General features: G+C 43.4%; 1 protein-coding gene across 1 annotated transcript in view; it reads right to left on the reverse strand.

The window, feature by feature from the left end:
* Window positions 1–277: 277 nt before the first annotated feature.
* DMBX1 (diencephalon/mesencephalon homeobox 1) overlaps window positions 278–17,816 on the reverse strand; it is a 34,947-nt gene continuing 17,408 nt past the window's right edge. Inside the window, exons 2-5 of the mRNA XM_083443932.1 lie at window positions 8,614–8,780; window positions 7,284–7,462; window positions 6,018–6,372; window positions 278–3,483 (exon numbers count right to left, since the gene is read on the reverse strand). Of these exons, the coding sequence (XP_083300058.1) occupies window positions 3,083–3,483; window positions 6,018–6,372; window positions 7,284–7,462; window positions 8,614–8,767 (1,089 nt within the window). The 5' untranslated portion in view covers window positions 8,768–8,780 and the 3' untranslated portion in view covers window positions 278–3,082. The remainder of the gene's footprint in view (window positions 3,484–6,017; window positions 6,373–7,283; window positions 7,463–8,613; window positions 8,781–17,816) is intronic.

Raw genomic sequence — 17,816 nt, forward strand, 5'->3', positions numbered from 1 at the left:
TAAATAAGGCTGCTATCTCAAAGTTTAAATAAGGTATGAGGTCTAAACTACAATATCTTGAAATAAGAGACGTGCTTTTTAAAATCAGGAGCATCCAGTAAGAGCAAAGCTTCCAGTTTTGGGAGACCAGACTCATAACATTACAGCCACAATCGATGCTTCACCCATCTTGGAAGGCATTCCTATCTGTCTTCAGAATCCAGTAATAGTAATGAATGGCAGGGATAAGGTTTTGATTTTCTAAAACCAAAAGTGATGATCTGTCTGTGCACAGTCAACTTCGTATAGAAATGTTAAGGTGGTCAGATATGATCCTAGATGAGTTTCAGTTACTCTGTATAACGTATCCCCACTATTCAGCCATTGGCACTAGAATAACTTTTTTAAAGATAAAAATATTATAATTAAGTTTAGCAAAGACCTTTCCACTGGAATTGTGTTGTGAATTGTTAGGGAGAAATGTTAGTGCAAAAAGTCAGATTTGAAAGTTTTATTTAGTGATACAATATTCTTTGAAACGCCTTTGTATATATCACCAGCTTTTTAAAAAGTGAACTTGAGGTCTTTATTGATCTTTATATCTGTTGGGTGGGTGGGTGTATTATAAAAGCTATCAAGGTGCTGTTTAACTAGTTCTCTTAAGCACTATTTTTTAGGTGTGGAGAGATACTGACTGAAAAAGAAAAACGGCCAGGAGACAAATACTCATGGTTACTGAAAGGACCTGTCTGTGGTTCTTGGTTTTGTAGAACAGATAGCTGAATTCTAAAATTAACAGGCTAGAAGTTGATCAGTTGAAGGACACAGGAAGCTGCCTCAATGCAAGTCAGACCATTGGTCTTTTTAGTTCCGTATTATCAGCCTTAATGGATGGTGGGGTAGGGTGGGGTGGTACTTACTTGACCTGTGGTTGCTCACCTTGCTGCTCCATGCCACAACGGAGGTGGTGGCAAAGTCAGCATGGCACAAATGCACTGCCTGACTGGTTCTGCCAGTACATTTGCAGGTGAGTGGCAGTGCCCCACACCACTCTCTGCTACTGATTGTCAACACTGACTGGCATTGGTTCTCCAGGATTTCAGACAGAGGTCTTTCCTAGTCTTAGCTGGAGATGCCACGGATGAAGCCTGGGACCATTTGCATGCAAAGCTCTACCACTGAGCTACAGCCCTTCCCTACTTTGACCCTGTCTACAGCTAGATCCTGACCTTATTCTGTGTAACTAAGCGGTTGGATTTTATATTTTTCAAAAATGCTGGGTTAACTACTGTATGTTTCTTCTTCCCAAACCTTCATAGCACCCAGCAGAGCCTTATATGAATGACCACTACCCTTTTCCACATTAAGAGTGTGAATTAAAAAATTCAACTTAGCACTAAGAGTGCCCCCTTAGCATAAGCATTTCTGCTTGCCTGATGGAACTATCTGCCTTTTCCTCCCGCTGCATGCTGCTCCAGGGGTTCTCCTGATCCCTTCAGGGCCAATTTGGGGGCTTGCAGTGGGGAGGGCAGAAGTCCTTGCATGGGCTTCTGCTGGCAGGGCCAGTAGGTTGAATCCAGCCCCATGGCTCCAACATCAGCCAACGTTTTGCACACCCTTTTGTTTATCATCTAGCCTAACTTTGCATGCTACTTTGTGACATTTTGGTTGGCCTAGTAGATTTATTACCCTAATGTGTGTTTTGGAATAAATCCATCCAGTTAACATGTGCATCAGCTGCAGGCAACTGACTCATAAGACTGGATCTCACATTCCATGTTTTCCCTAGGAGTATCCACATGGCCCATGTGATTGACACAGGTTGAGCTTGAGGGACCTTGCCAGGTTTCTTTAGCCATGGATTGTGTTCTTGCATTGTCTGGAAGCAAGTATTCAGTCCCTTCACTTTCGGTTTGAGCTTTACATCAAATCCTTTCATAGTGCTTAGCTCTGGAGTATATGAATTGTCCCTTTGGTCATTTGCTGCAGCTAAACCAGATCATGGATATTGGTAATGCATTTTGATTAATTTGTTTTCTGCTTTTGAAGATCTCAGTCCTCCTCAAGTTTTTCATCTGAAGCCAGAAATAATTTGGCATGGGGGTAATTTTTAATTATTTTGCTAAATCTCTCTTTAACCCTTCAGTCTGTTTATCAAAGATTTGCAATGTGCAACTGATAAAGAAAAACAGTGGAAGATGGCACATTCACACATTTTAATTGCTCTCCATTGTCCAAATTAGTATCAAAGTTTACACGCAGGCACACTAAAATCTTGTAATGGCACAGTCAGTGTGTACAGTTCAGCAGGCAGAAAAAGTCTCTTCATCCAAAAAATTCTAGTGTGTTCATGCCTCTCATTTCATTTGAAGAACTCATCTAGAAATTGCATACTGTCCTACTGGAAGTGCTTTAACCAGGACAAAGTTGCAACCATCACCTGATATTAATAAAATGGGGCAATTTCAAAGAACTAGAGGAGAACATGGCATTGGGGGCTCAGAACAGCTTTGAGTTAAACCACACCAGGGTCAGCTGGCTCTTTGTATTATTATTATTATAATTATTATTATAGAGTTGATTCTATCTACCATCTAAGTATAAATGTAAAAGAAAGGGGAAGGGAGGTGCTTCACAATTCTGCATAAGGCAACACTGACGTTAACACACAAGTGAAGGAACATTTTCCACATCATATAAACTATGTACAATATGAAGCTCCCCAGTCCCGCAAAGAAACAAAGCAATCACATTTATCGTAGCGCCATCTAAAGCATCTCTCTGAATATTACATAGTTTGACTCACAGTTCTGAAGACAAGTTCACATTTTTAAGACATCTTTCCTTCCTCTGGGTTGTTATGATTATTTTTTAAATGGGCCATGGAAACAGGCAGTAGCAATGTCTGACGTGGAAACCAGAGCTATAGGAGACTTGGGTCAACATTTCCCCCAGGACTGGTGGGAGCAACGTGATGTGGGACAGAGCCAAGAGCTGTGCCGTGTGTTAAAGACAAACCCATTCAGTGGCAAAGGCATGGCGCGCTTCCTTAGGGTCGTCTGTTGGTTGGGTTCTTGCCATTTCCCACCCCCCTGCCTGGCTCTCAGTTTGGTAAAGTATCCAGGCCCAGAGAGGCAGCGTGTTGCTTTGCTCGCAGCCGAAGGTTCTCAATACTCGTCGTTTTACTGTTCAGGCTTGGAAGAGAGGACGAAGCCTGCAGGATAGGAGAGGACCACACCTGCTGGGCATGAGAGAGCGACTGGTAATAAGACTGGCAGTGCAGGGAGCTTAGGGGTGCCATGTTGACATTCATGCCCAAATAAGGCATGGTGGAAGGGCTCCCCATTTCGAAGGAGGAGTAATGGACCAAGTTGTTTGTGGCTGCCATGTGCTGGCGGAACTGCTCTTGCAGGCGGAAGAGGCTGAGGGGCGAGGAGGAATAGGAGTGTGTCTGAGACATGCTGCTACTGGAAGATGGCGTGGCCGTGGCATTGATGGGGGAATCTGCATTGTTAAGCACAGCAGAAGAAAGTCAGTCAAAATTATCAGCAGCACAGAGTACAAACCTGAAAAGAATGGTTTCTCTTGATGTTCAAAACATATTATATCCAGCTTGCTGCAACACAGGGCAAAAGAGTTGGAAAAGGACTCCTTTCCCCCATTTCCTACATATGCACATTTACACCCTGTTCAAATGGGGGCATGAATGTCCAGGGACTGGCAAGCCAAGAGATTGGGATGAGAAGTTCTGAAGACAAATTGTAGGAAAGGAACGTTTTGTTTGATCTTGGTCCTGGACCAAAGATAGGGAGCCTGTGGACCTCTACATGCTTTTGGACTACAACTCCCATCATCCTTGGTCATGCTGCCTGGAGATGATGAGGGTCAGAGTCCAACAACATCTGGAGGGCCACATGTTGCCCATTCCTGCCCTAGTATACGTGAAGGAGTGTCTCCACCCCCCTCATTCTGCCTGGACACTGAAGTCCAGCTCCGAGGGCCTTCTGGCAGTTCCCTCACTGTGAGATGTGAGGTTACAGGGAACCAGGTAGAGGGCCTTCTTGGTGGTGGCACCCGCCCTGTGGAATGCCCTCCTATCAGATGTCAAGGAAATAAACAACTATCTGACTTTTAGAAGACATTTGAAGGGAAGTTTATTCCATTTTTAATCTGTTGGCAGCCACCCAGAGTGGCTGGGGAAACCCAGCCAGATGGGTGGGGGTAATAATAATAATAATAATAATAATAATAATAATAATACTAGACTTTCAGACTTTGGCTGGATAAACACAACCAGCAATTGGCTTATCACATGGCACCTGAGGGTAGCATCCCACCATGTAGCTAGGCTCTCTGCCATCCCCACTGCCCTTCCTTAGATTACCATGTGGCAGCAGATAGATGGTAACACTAGGTTAATAATGCAGTCAACTTTGCACAGTGCATGCATTATGCAGTAAGCTTTTAAGTAGCAATTGTCTGATCTGCCTGGATTGAACATACTCAAGGATAAACGGCTTGTGTGATTTTTTTTTTAACCCTACCTATTCACTGCAAGCAGAAGCTGCCTATGAATCCCTAATGAATTGTATTCACCATGGGGGTGAAGTCTGCAGCTGAGCATGGTGTATCATATCATATATGTAGAAAAGATGGCTCAACACTGTAGACATGTATATTTATAAATGTGTCTGTATACCGCTAAATAAATAAAAAAGATCTTCTCAAAGTGATGTACATAAAATCAACATGCAGTCAAATGAGGGGGAAAACGTAAAAAGCAAAGATCCAAAGAACACAGCAATGTGTCGCGGCAAGGTAAGCTTGTAGAAACAAATAAAGAAGTTTTAAGCTAGCACCTAAAGCTCAACACAGATCGTGCCTAATATGCAGAGGCAATAAACTCCACAGTCCGGGTGCTGGTATGCCAAGTGCCATTTTAGCAACACTTCTCTAGCATATTTCAATGTCTGGGCAGGAATGTATGGAGAAAGGCATTAGGTAGGGTGGTCCTAAGTTGTTTAGTGCTTTATGCACTAAGAGCAACACCTTGAATTTGGCCAGGTGGCATATTGGCAGCCAATGTGATTGTAAAGCACTTTGGAGAAATAGTGCAAATAGTAAACAGAAATATGCTTTGCCACAAAGTCCTTAATGTTATGTGTGAACTGGGTCAGTGTCATGATGACTACATCCAGGGTCAGAGGCAGTATGTTTCTAAACAGCAGTTGCTGGGGAGCAGCAACGAAAGAGGCCTGATGCACTCATGTCCTGCTTTGTGGCTTCTCACTGGTATCTGGCTGGTCACTGGGGCAAGCAAGATCCTGACTAGATGCGCCTTTGGTTTGTCCCAATAGGGCTCTTCATATGTCCTTATGTTTAAAATGTAGAACTGTGATTCACATATTTGGGATCAACCAAATCTTAACTTAATTCTTAAACAATCTTCCCCACATGAGTTTCAGAAAATGTCTTGTGGAAAACTTATGGAATAGTAACCATGTAAGGTCTTAGCCCAGGACTAGCTAACATGGGGCTCTGCAGGTTTGTTGGACTACAATTCCCATCATCCCTGGCCAACACCTGCAACAAATCTATCTTTTATTTTGTTTTTGTTTTAAAATTTTATTTTATGGTTTCATACTGTTTTTATTTTGAATTACATATGGGGGCAGCATAATCTTTTCAACGCTTAGGTTCCTGTGCACAGCCTGCCTTTTGCGATGTGTATGTTTTCTTTGCACATTAAGTGACTGGAATGAAAGTGCTAGCTTGATCCTTTAAAAGAAAGGGAGTCAACGTGGTGCCCTTCGAATGCTGTGAAGTACAGCTCCTATTATCCATGATCTTTGACCCTACTGGCTGGGGACTGATGGGAGATGTAGTTCACAGAAGCTAGAGAGTACCACATTGGCTACCCTTGCCTTATTGAGATTATCTGATGGGCAAGAGAAAAGTCTTTGTTTCTGAACCCATCCTTAGGCTCTGCTCACATCAAAACTCTTCCCACAAAGGAGAATGTTGCTTTCCTTCCTCACCTGCTTTTGGGCTTGCTCTCTTGCTGCTCAGTGCCTTGTTTTCAGCTCCGGGGCTCTTTTCTGCTTTGTTCTCCTCCAGCGAGATCTTGAATTCTTCCTCTCTGTCTGTCTGGTCCTCAGCTGCCGACTCGCTGGCCGACTGCTCCGAGAGAGTCAGGTTGAGCTCTGCGTTGACTTCACTGGGCAGGCTCATGGATTTGTCTGCATCAGGAGTCGGAGTCTGTGTTTCTAAGACGGGAGTGTCTGCTTTGCCCTCACTGTGGTTGGCTTCAGAGTCCTTCTGCTTCTGCAGCTGCTCCTTTTGCAGACTGCGCTGCTTCTTTCGGAACTTGGCTCGCCTGTTTTTAAACCAAACCTTGGTTTGGAAGAGAAGGAGAGGGACCGGAAAATTGGTTTAAATTAAACCAGTGTAATCTAACAGTGTTATTTAGTCTGTATCCTCTCCCCATGGTATTTCCTGTTTTGTTCCCTACCTGACATTGCACTTGGTGGGCAATCTTTGTTCACCTGGGAAATCGTATTTGCTATTCTAGGGACTGCCTTAGATAGCTTTGGCTTTTTTCTCCCTGTTTATAATTCCCAACCAGACCTTTTAATCCTTGACTGTGCTTTCTAATTCACAACTATATTTGTTAATTGTATTTTCTAACTGTACTCTCCTATGGGGGGCGTGTGTGTGTGTGTGTGTGTGTGTGTGCGGCGCACACACACACACACACACACACACACACACACACAATCTTTACTATCTTTTAATAAATCTTGGTTACTTGCTATGCTCTAACTTGGTTAAGTAGGACATGTGACAATATAGTTTGGAAAGTTGTCTGTTCTCTATGCATTTGAAAGTGCAGTTGGTGTGGCCACACAGGTGATGCCAGGATTGAGAAGTAAAGCACCTTGGGTGGTCGTATGCACAGAGCCTGAATGCGCAGCCTCATGAAGAGGGTTGTGAAACCATGCCGTGGTAGCTGTGGATCTAAAAACTTTACAATGTCCTTTGAATGAAAAGCTCTGCATATCACAAAAGCACACCGGGGATAAAATATGCATGCACTACCCATTATATCTAAACAAGACATACCATTTTTATGATGCAAAGGGAAGCAACTTCTGGGCTGAGACTAAGGGTGAAGTCAGGTGAAATGTTTATATGTGTGGTAGAAATGGGTTTTGACACCCAGGCACACCATTCCAAGGCACTTAAAATTTCACATCTACCTTCACCCAGGATGGTTAACATGAGATGGTTAACATTATGGGTACCTGAACTCTGGCTTCTGGCAAATTGGTACACATGGCCAACCTCTCCCTCATCACCACATCTGGATAGTGAGTCTTCTGGAAAGTTTTCTCCAGGGCTTCCAGCTGCTGGGCTGTGAAAGCTGTGCGGCTTCTCCTCTGTTTGCGGTGCTGAGAGCCATAACGGGCCTCCAAAATGATGTCTTGAAACGTACAGCCGTTGGAGGACAAGAGAAGTGGCCAATTTAATTAGTGTAATTTGTGTGCATCATATAAAGAAAAGCATTTGGGCAGCTAACAAAGCAGCTTAAATCAGCCTTTCTCAACCTGTGGATCCCCATATACAACTCCCATCACCCCTAGCTAGCAAGGCCAGAGCTCAGGGATGATGGCAGTTGTAGTCCAACAACATCTGAGGACCCACAGGTTGAGAACCACTGGCTTAAATAAATGGGGATGTTTCTAGTGTATAGCTTGAGGTAGCTTTAGATTGGCTTCTCCATGTGGTTGGACCTCATGAGATGGTAGGTCCTGGGGGGCCACAGGTTCCCCATTCCTGATCTACATAAATAGCAGCAAAACTCTAAATGTTCTCTTGCTGCTATTTGTTTTTATTGTATTCAACTGAAGAAACTGAGGCCTAAAGAAGTGATATGACTGTCCTCCAGAGATGCTTCCATTGGTCAGTATTTCAACCTTCAGAACACTGCTGGACTCCAACTCCCATCAGCCCATCTCCTTCTCACCATGGAAGGCTTTTAATCCATTGAAGGGATCCCACTTGGTGGAGATGGGGGAGAGGTGATGTATGTCAATACCATCCTCCCTCATTCTTCCACATTCTTCCAGAGTGTGTCAGAGGTGACATGGGGCTGCAGGGGGGGAGGGAGAAGTTGCAAAAGTCACCTTCCTCATCTGCCGTTTGGAAGCTCCTACAGGCAAGAGCAAAGTCCAAATGCAGTGTATTGGAATTTGAAAGGACAGGTTGCTGTACAGCCATATGTTTTAGTCAGAGTAGCTTGATGCAATTTCTAAATTTGGTATAGCACCTTTACATATTTATTGGATTCTATATGCAACTTTGTGGGAAATAAGTGCATGAAGCAAAATATTAAAATTCCAGTTTGTTTACTTTAACTTTTGCTCACTATTCTGGAGGCTTCACCTAAAGTCCAGGACATTTTGCACAATTGAGCTGCTATTGCATTTCCTTGGATTTGTGCTCATCTTCAGGGATTTTAAAAATTACCAACCCTTTGGTCTTCTCCAAATTCAGCTGTCATTTCAGCCGTGTCCCAGTAATAATCCTGTACACTATCCCAATGCAAAGACAATATCCATAAGTTGTTCTTACCAGCCAGTCTCTCTGCCAGCGTCAGGGCATGCACAGACGGCCTGTAGTCTGGGGCATGCTGAGCTTGCTGTGCTGCCTGTTGGTGAAGATTATACATGGCACTCAGAGAATTCATGGCATGAAGAGAATAGCCATTCACTCCATAGTGCTGCATGGTGACATAAGACCTGTAGCAACAGAAAGAGGAGAAGGAGAAGGAGGAGACTGTTAGTGCGACTAATGCAAAGGCAGCCTTTAATGTGAAACCATCAATCATGTAGATGGAAATTTAATTCCACATGGAAACCCATCAGGTTCACTTTTCTCAAGTCCAAGGTATGTTTGCTTCTGCTTTAATCCCTGTTCAACCATACCTTGGACCAGTCGTGGTCTTGTAGCCTAACCTAGCTCACAGGGTCATGGGGTGTAGCAGACGTGCATGTGGACCTACCACTGTATCCAAAGAGCCATCTTCCCTGAAATTGGCACTACTGCTTACCTGGATGGGACTGAGGATGTGTGGCAGTGAGGATGGGTCCATGCAGGTGCAGCAGTCAGAGTACCAGATTGACAGTGCACAGGTGTGGCCCCTACCTTGCTGCTGCCCCACTCTACCTCCTTTCTAGGTTAGCTACAAAGATGCTGGTGACCATAATATGGCTTTATCTAGGTGTACAGCTGGTTATCAAAAAAAGCAACTGATCTTGTGAAGTTTTGTTTTTTTACACCTGCATTCCCCTCCCCACATTGTTGTGACATACAGCTTTGACAAATGTATGAACAGAAGTGGACTGAACTAATGTAAAGCTCTGGAAGTACATCAGGCTGCTGGGAGAGAAAGTTGCCTTTCCCTCAGTGTTTTCACCAGAAGCGAGAATGGCATATTTCATTTCTAACCAGTCATCTTTCAAACATAGGAAAATGGTTTGCCTCTAGCCTTAGAAATCTCATTATTCTTTGAATCCTGGCTCTCACAATTTTCTTCCCAACAATTTGGGCCTTTCCACATTGGGGGGAAAGGGGTAGTTCTCTGTTATTCAAGGTGGACCTCAACCATGGTCCTCCCACAAGTCCCCTTTCAGTGATAATGGCACAATATCCCATTTGCACATAACGCAAGCATTCTGGTGAACTGTGCTGTGGTTTGCCCTTTTATTTTATTTTCTCCTATAGATGCTAAGTACCCAAATCTTATTCCCAGTATGGTATTTTGTAACATTGCCTGTTGACAAGCCTGTACTTCCTGTATCAGAAAGTGCGTGCATGTGCATGCCTGCAAAATGAATGAACAGATTTTGATAAAACTTTAATAACAAAGCTGGTTACACAAGCACTCTAGGAGAGAGAGAGAACTTTAAATATTCCATGGAATACTGACTATGTTCAATAGCTACCAGCATAATTTACTGATGAAATGAAACATATATTCCAGCAACTCCAAATCAGTGTGCAGGCAGTGAAGCAGTATGTAGAATTCCCATGGAAATCAGGCACATGCAAAAGAAGTTTTAGCACACAATAGTAATAAGTGGTTACATATGTAGTTTATCCAAACACCCATGGGAGAAGGATGAAGTACAAGCAAGTGAAGCTCTCAGTCATGTGTTGGCTCAGGAGGCAAAATGCAGGGCCAGCCCCACTATTAGGCAGAAGGAGACCGTTGCTACAGGTGGCATATGCTGAAGGGTGGGGAGACAGAAGAGCTTTGTGTGCTACTTGCCCTGTATCTTCCCTCAAGTGTAGTGGAGGATGCTATCCCTTTGCCAGTGCTGCAGTAAGATAGATTCAAATGCCACCTTAGTCGGTTTTGATACATGGAATGAGGAAAGGCACCCTCTTGTCCTTTGCCTCAGGCAGAAAAATGTCTTGGCTTAACCTGGACAAGATGAAAGTTTATCACAAAGATATGCCTCCAACTGTGAGTGATAACAATGAAATTAAAACACAAGGCTCCATCAACAGGATGTGAGCTCTCTAATAGTTTCCTAGCCACCAATTTTAAGCAAATATCAAATCAAGGGAATTCTGTTCTGGGTGCAAATCCAACTCAGAATGTCTAACACTGTAGTTTGTTTGTGAAAATATTTCCATCTAGCATTTCCAAACAAGTGGACGTATTTGGTACCCCTGCCCATTCAGGCCAGTCTTGACAGACTCTAGGGTTGTGCGCTCATCTCACTCTATAGGCTGGGAGCCAGCGCTGTCCGCAGACACTTCCAGGTCACGTGGCCAGCGTGACAAGCTGCATCTGGCGAGCCAGCGCAGCACACAGAACGCTGTTTACCTTCCCGCTAGTAAGCGGTCCCTATTTATCTACTTGCACCCGGAGGTGCTTTTGAACTGCTAGGTTGGCAGGCGCTGGGACCGAACGATGGGAGCGCACCCCGCCGCGGGGATTCGAACCGCCGACCATGCGATCGGCAAGTCCTAGGCGCTGAGGTTTTACCCACAGCGCCACCCGTGTCCCTCCAGTGGACGTATTAAAAGGTAAAGGTAAAGGTACCCCTGCCCGTTCGGGCCAGTCTTGCCAGACTCTAGGGTTGTGCGCCCATCTCACTTAAGAGGCCGGGGGCCAGCGCTGTCCGAAGACACTTCCGGGTCACGTGGCCAGCGTGACCAGCTGCATCTGGCGAGCCAGCGCAGCACACGGAACGCCGTTTACCTTCCCGCTAGTAAGCGGTCCCTATTTATCTACTTGCACCCGGAGGTGCTTTCGAACTGCTAGATTGGCAAGTGCTGGGACCGAATGATGGGAGCGCACCCCACCGCGGGGATTCGAACTGCTGACCATGCGATCGGCAAGTCCTAGGCGCTGAGGTTTTACCCACAGCGCCACCCGCGTCCCTCCAGTGGACGTATTAGGTGGCTATAAATAACTTGGCTTCAAAGCATGTTGAAAACCATCTGATTCCTTATGCTCCATCTCAAGCTTAGCTAAAGGAATGCAGGCTCTGGTCTGGTCAGAGCCTGGATGGGAGACTGCCCATGAAAAACACTCATGCAAGCCACCCCGAGTTGCATGATAGATGAAGCCTACTACCTAATTAAATAAAATGAATCATTTGGGCAGAGGCAGCTATAGGGCAGTGTGACCAGTACCGCCACACTGGGCGCCGAGCCTAGAGGGTGTCACAGGGTGTTGCAGTTATGATATAGAGAATTGAGCAGAACAGAAGGTGGTAGGTGGGGGGAGTGCTAGATTTTGGGCTCACACAGGGTGCAGCTGAAATTTGAAAGAGCAAAGTCTGCCCCTGACAAGGGTGTGGCACAAATCCACATATGTTGATCAGAGATCACAAAATCTTACAGTAAGCATCTTTGGGAAATGATGGAAGAAACAATGGCATGAAACCACAGCTGAATGTAAAAAGGCAAGATTAACAACAATAGCAAAACTCATGTATGGGACAGGGTTGTCAGCACAAAGGAAATACACCGAAAACAAAGCTAATTGAACCCACACAAACTATTGAAGAACATACACTGTTTGGGTGTTCACACTCAGGAAAGGAGTGACCTGCCACTAGAAAGTTACAAGGGAAAAAAACCTTTGGATTACTAGAAGACAGTGTGGATTTATTCATTTGAACTTGCCAAACCAAATCTGTATTTTTGTTGCTGGAACAGGAGGAATGCAGCTGCTAGAACAAGACTTGAAATAGGTAGGTAAGCAATTTCGGAGTACAAAATTTGTTATGAAGAAATATTTATGAGTGGACCAGATTGCATAAGAAATTATATTTGCATTTTTAAGGAGGGGACTGAACAAATGCTCATCTTTCCAGGATGATTTGAGTCTGGGAAACTTGGCTCTTGAAGGTCTGAACTAGAAATTCCATGAGATCGGCACAAAAAAACATACAAAAATCTATTCCTGACAAATAGGCTGTGATGGAAACATCATGCTGTAAATTAAAAAATCTCTCCATACATCTACCCAATTCGGTTTTATAACTAGTGCAGTTCCTGCTTTTAATAGCACCTCTGTGGAGAAGAGTACTAAAATCTTCCTGTTATCTCTAACCTGAATTTAAGAATGAACAACTTCTTAGATCCATTCTTTGTAGGCTTGCAGAATCACAGTTAACTTCCCATTTGCCTCCCTGCATGCTCCAAATAGAATAAATTAAATATTTAAAAGACACTATGCAGCAATTTTCTTTTGTAAATGGTGGAGGCCATTTGTCAAGCTGCAGCAGTGTTTTGCAAGCTGTCGAATTGTGCTTACATTGGTTAAAATAATCTTTATATTTCATTAAGCAACCAAATAAGCTGATCTTCCCCACTGGCTGTATAGATGGCTTTAATTTTCAAAATCTGCAAATGCATCTTTTATGTCGTTCAGTGGCTGGAGGGCATTGGTAATGCTGCAGCCAATTGGAGAATAAACAGCAGAGTTTGATTAGGTGGTATATTATATAAATTAACACTGTGCAGTGAAAAGAGCATATCTTAAGTTGTCCTTACTACGATGGGGGATTGAACTTTCACCTCTCCTATTAATAATGGTTGCAGTTCCCATAATGCTCTTTGCTGAAGATTTGAAGAGGGTGAGAATTAGAGGGAAGTTTGCGAAAGCAAAGTTAATAGGAAATGGAAGCATCTGCAATTGATGCAAGTGAGATTAGCCTCAATACTGTGATGTTAAACGACAGGACCAGGAGCTGAATCCAAAAATTCAAGAATAAAACTGTCCCTTTTTTTCTACTAAGACCTGTACACTAGGAGTTTGCACTGTGAAAAGTAACTTCCTGCCAATATTTGACACCCTCATCTGCTGCCCTTGATTATGAATATCAGACCCTAAAAAGGAATCTAATTTTTGCAATAAAAATAAAACTCCACTGAACTGTTAGTTGCTGTTGTTGCTTTTTTATTGCAGACATTTAGGCTCATTTTCATATGCTCTTGACAAAATTTGTATGATAATCCTGGTGCAGTGTCATCTCTGATTCTGGAATACAGGTTCTTATGGACGTTAACCAAGGAAACTGACCAAAATCAAGCAACTGAAATGACAGAATTGCTCCAATCACATCCTCCCAGCTTTGGTAGGAAGCTAGTTGAACGGTAGCACCGAATGAATCAAGGAAAAGTTCTCAAGAGGATAAAGCACGAACTCAACGTCATCAAAGCGCTTGATGAAAGCACTAATGGGGAAGTAGGGGAAAAAAATCATTTCTATACCCATTCCTGGGTTTTTTATCCATTGCCCTATTGGAAATGGTTGTTATCCATCTTTTATTGTTGCTTACAGCATTTTAAATAGAGAGTCATCAGGTTAATAAACATACCAATTTTACTTCCCCTCTCATATTACATCTTCTACTCCATTATAATTTCTGCAGCCTTCTTCTGAAGCATTTCCGCTTAGTATACTTTAGAGCATAAGCCTAGACAGCTTCCCACTCTGGCCTCAGGCTAATGCAGAACAGAACTGAGTTCTTACTTCAGAAATTAATGTTGGATAATACTGAAAAGGACTGGGCCCAGGAGTGACCCCAATGAGATCCTTTGGTGGTTAGCATTGATCAGTCAATTACTCATTGCTCTTCACTCATTTTGTTATCCTTTCTGTAGTTTTCTCATCTGCCTTGCTCTACTCGCCAGGTTTTAGGTCTTTACTGATCCGAAACTTGAAGCCATGCTAAAGCCATTAGTTTGCATCCTAAGATATGTTAGGTTAAGGAAGTTAATGGGAAGATTTCCTCTCCCCTCTTCCACCTGCAGCCACCTGCAACCCTACAGAAAGCCCTTCCAGGCGGAGGGGGATGTCAACCTAAACTCTGCACCTGCTTTTTCTTTGTCTTTATCTTCCTTTGATGTGCAGCATCCTTTCTGGTGCTCCCATATTCTGTGCTAGCAGCAATTAAAATGGTGTACCATATTTCCTGAGTATTTCCTAAGTATGACTTGGGATCCAAAGAACTGTGAGTGGAAATATATTGGTGCTGCTCCATGAACTCTTGCACAATCACTAGCAAAAGGCTTCTTGTGGTGCAGCACGTTTATTTTTTACAGAAGCACAGTGAAGAAGGAAGATACAGCCTTCCAGAAGATACAGGTTCCTGTCAGTCCTGAGTCACTGTTGTCGGTCCTGACACCTGCTGTGACTCACTGTCAACAGCGGTACCTCCTAAAGCTTCCACTTCCCAATAACCACAGCTGCATCCATCTTATTTTTCCCGAAACGCAATACCCCAGAAACGCCATCACATTTTGTCATGAAGAACCATAGCAGTAAGAATGATTTTTTTACACACAATGCTACAGAATGGTGGGACTTCTGGGGCATTGTATCATGAGCAAACTATGATGGCAAATGCTGCTGTTTTTGCACCCTGCCAAGAGCTCTCCTCTATCCTGGAGCTGGTGCCGACTCAAGTCAGTGAAAATATGCATGTTCGAAGTCTTGTGCAAATAAAAGAGCTTCTCTGGATTTAGGGAGTATATTTTTCAAGCAGTGCTCTTTTGCTACATCAGAAAACAGTCCACAAGTGGAAAAGGCCTTCCTCTGGGTCCAGGCCCTGTGTGTTCTTGACATTGTCTGTATTCACCAGTAGTCCTTCCATGTTTTCTTCTGTATAAGTCTCCAGTATGATATTCAGATCGTTGATACCACCATGTTTGGCACATGCACCCAAAAGACCAGTTGAGTACACATGACCCACATATCAAACTTTGTCCAGTTTAGACACGCAACACTCCCAGTCTAACCTTTCCACAAACTCCTGCATGCCACACCATCCTCCCGTCCCACAATTCCTTTGTGAGTCACATTGTGTGCAGCTAGGGAGCTGCATCCCTGCATTTACCACCAGACTAGAGGTATGAATGAATTTTATTATTTCGGTCACAGACCAGTCCCAGCCCACATACAATATCAAGGAAGTCATAAAACATGATAGGGATACATTTGAATCTGCAGTTAGGTATAACAGGGACAATACAGATATAGCTACAGTTTAAAAATATATAAATTAAAACTAGAGGTATTATTTAGGAAGTGGCCAACTTCCCCTCCTTTCCATTTTTGAGAGAGCACAATTATTCCTCAATATGCTTATTTAAAGCCAATTATTATGAAGTACAAAACCCAACCTTTCAGATAGAAGGCTCCTTCAAAGAGGACCATCTGTAGATGGCATGATGAGGTTTCACTGCTCACTGGACCTCCATCTGGCTGAGTCACTGCAGCATAGTGGAATGGAGAGCAGGAGGGACACGGCAGCAATGAGGGTGGGCTCAGGTGGGGCACTTGCAGCACACTCCTCTCCCCTCTGTGCGCCTTCCCCTCTCTGTCTCAGCATGCTGCAGTGCCACAGATGAACAGAGGTCAAGTGGGCAGATCTGCTCCAGCATGTCCTGCACTGCTGCCTCTAACAGCCCTTTATATAGACAACTGTTCTCTGTATGCTGGCCCTCTTATAACACATGATCCCACCTCTTGTGTGTGCCCAACTCCCCTCCTACCACCATGGCCACTGTTCTCCATGCTACCTAACTGCTTCAAATCACGTCTCAGCCTCCACCAACACATCTCCTGGACTCCTTCTGGAATTCCACAGGCTCCTCACCCATATCATAGGACAACAACAGCAGCTCCTTTTACCCTTGTGCCTTAGGATGATGAAAGTTCTGGAGATGGATACATAAGAGCAGAGGCTGTATAAGTAGGTAACCTTTTTTCTGCAGGGAGCTCCCAACCCCTTTTGTCGTTTGACTAGTATAGGGTTTTTATGCCAAGCTATCAAAACAGCAGTAGCAGTCAAAGTCCACTCACCTATGGATCGGATTTGGCCCATGAATTTCAGGTGGCTGACCACAGTGCCAGTACCTCAGGCAGCATCTCACCATGTTCGCTTATTTGCATTTGCATTTCTTGATTACGTTGTCTAATTTGTCAGGAAGGTAGGTAGGCATGAATTCTACTTCACAGCAAAGCATGAATCCTAATCCCCAACATGAGCACTATATAAACACCCGTTTCCTCTTAATGTATTATTCCACCCACCTTTATGAGAAAAACATATTCCGTCCAGGGATGGCTGCAGTTCATAACAATGTAGTGACAGTCCCTTACATATCTAGGAGGGCTCTAAATAAATGATTTCTGCAAGATGTTTTCCCTCATTTCCTCCCTGTATTTCTTGAACCTTTCAGGTCCAAAGGCTCCAAAATTCCCATAAAAATAAATGAATTCTGAGCCCTAAATCAATGTTGTTGTTCCTGAGAGGACACTTGAAATCTATGGAAACATTCCCTTTTTATAATTGATGGGGATATAAACGAAATGCTGCAACTTTCTCTCAGATTCCTCCAAAAAGCTTTTGACTCTCTATGTGCAATAAATCAGGGTTCAAAAGATTTCCTTTAAAAGATCTAAATAAAGTTGAAATGAAAAAACAAAGGCACCAGGATACTTAACCTGCAATGGGTTTAAGCCTTAGTGTGTGTGTGTGTGTGTGTGTGTGTGTTACTGAAAACTATATATATCAGTAGATTTGAATTCTAAACTCTCCAACATAAATGAGCTTTAAATGAGACTATCACCATAATCCATGTCTGCTCAGAAGAAAATCCCATAGATACCAATGAGGTTGAATCTCAGGAAACGGGTATAGGATTGTAACCATTGATAGAAAACTATGTACATAATTTTGCTGACATTGTATTCTAATCTTTCGCTGGTATTTTATTCTAATGGCTTTGGTTATGTGGCCTGATTGTTGGAATTTTTCAGGAAAGAGTGTTTCATAAGGGTGTTTTTTAGCATTTCATAAGATTGTCATTTCAATTTGACAACTTCTAAGGCAACAAGGATTTATTGCTACTGTTCCTTTGCCGAAGTGTCATTTTTCAGTTCTAATGTACAGTCTGCCTTAAGAACATTTCTGCTTGGGCCAGTGCAAATGCTTACAAAAAGCTTCTGTTAAAAGTAGTGAACACCATTCTCTGGTTACACTGCCATATCATCAGCACATTGTCAGTGTTTTAATTTCTTAAATGAGAAAGGGTGTGTGTGCTCAAACCTGCTTCCTAGTGATGCCCTCTACCCTGGAGATGGTTCTCCTTAAATCTGACTTGTGCAGCTGCATACAGTTGATCGCTGAATGAAACACACTGCATTTGAAAACCATCATGAAGCATCAGATTGTTAACAGTGACTGAACATTTCAGTGATACTATCATAGTGTTTCATTATCTGATCTAACTTCCGGTCC

This window comes from Podarcis tiliguerta (genome assembly GCF_965153285.1).
Source record: "Podarcis tiliguerta genome assembly, chromosome: 6".
NCBI lineage: Eukaryota > Metazoa > Chordata > Lepidosauria > Squamata > Lacertidae > Podarcis > Podarcis tiliguerta.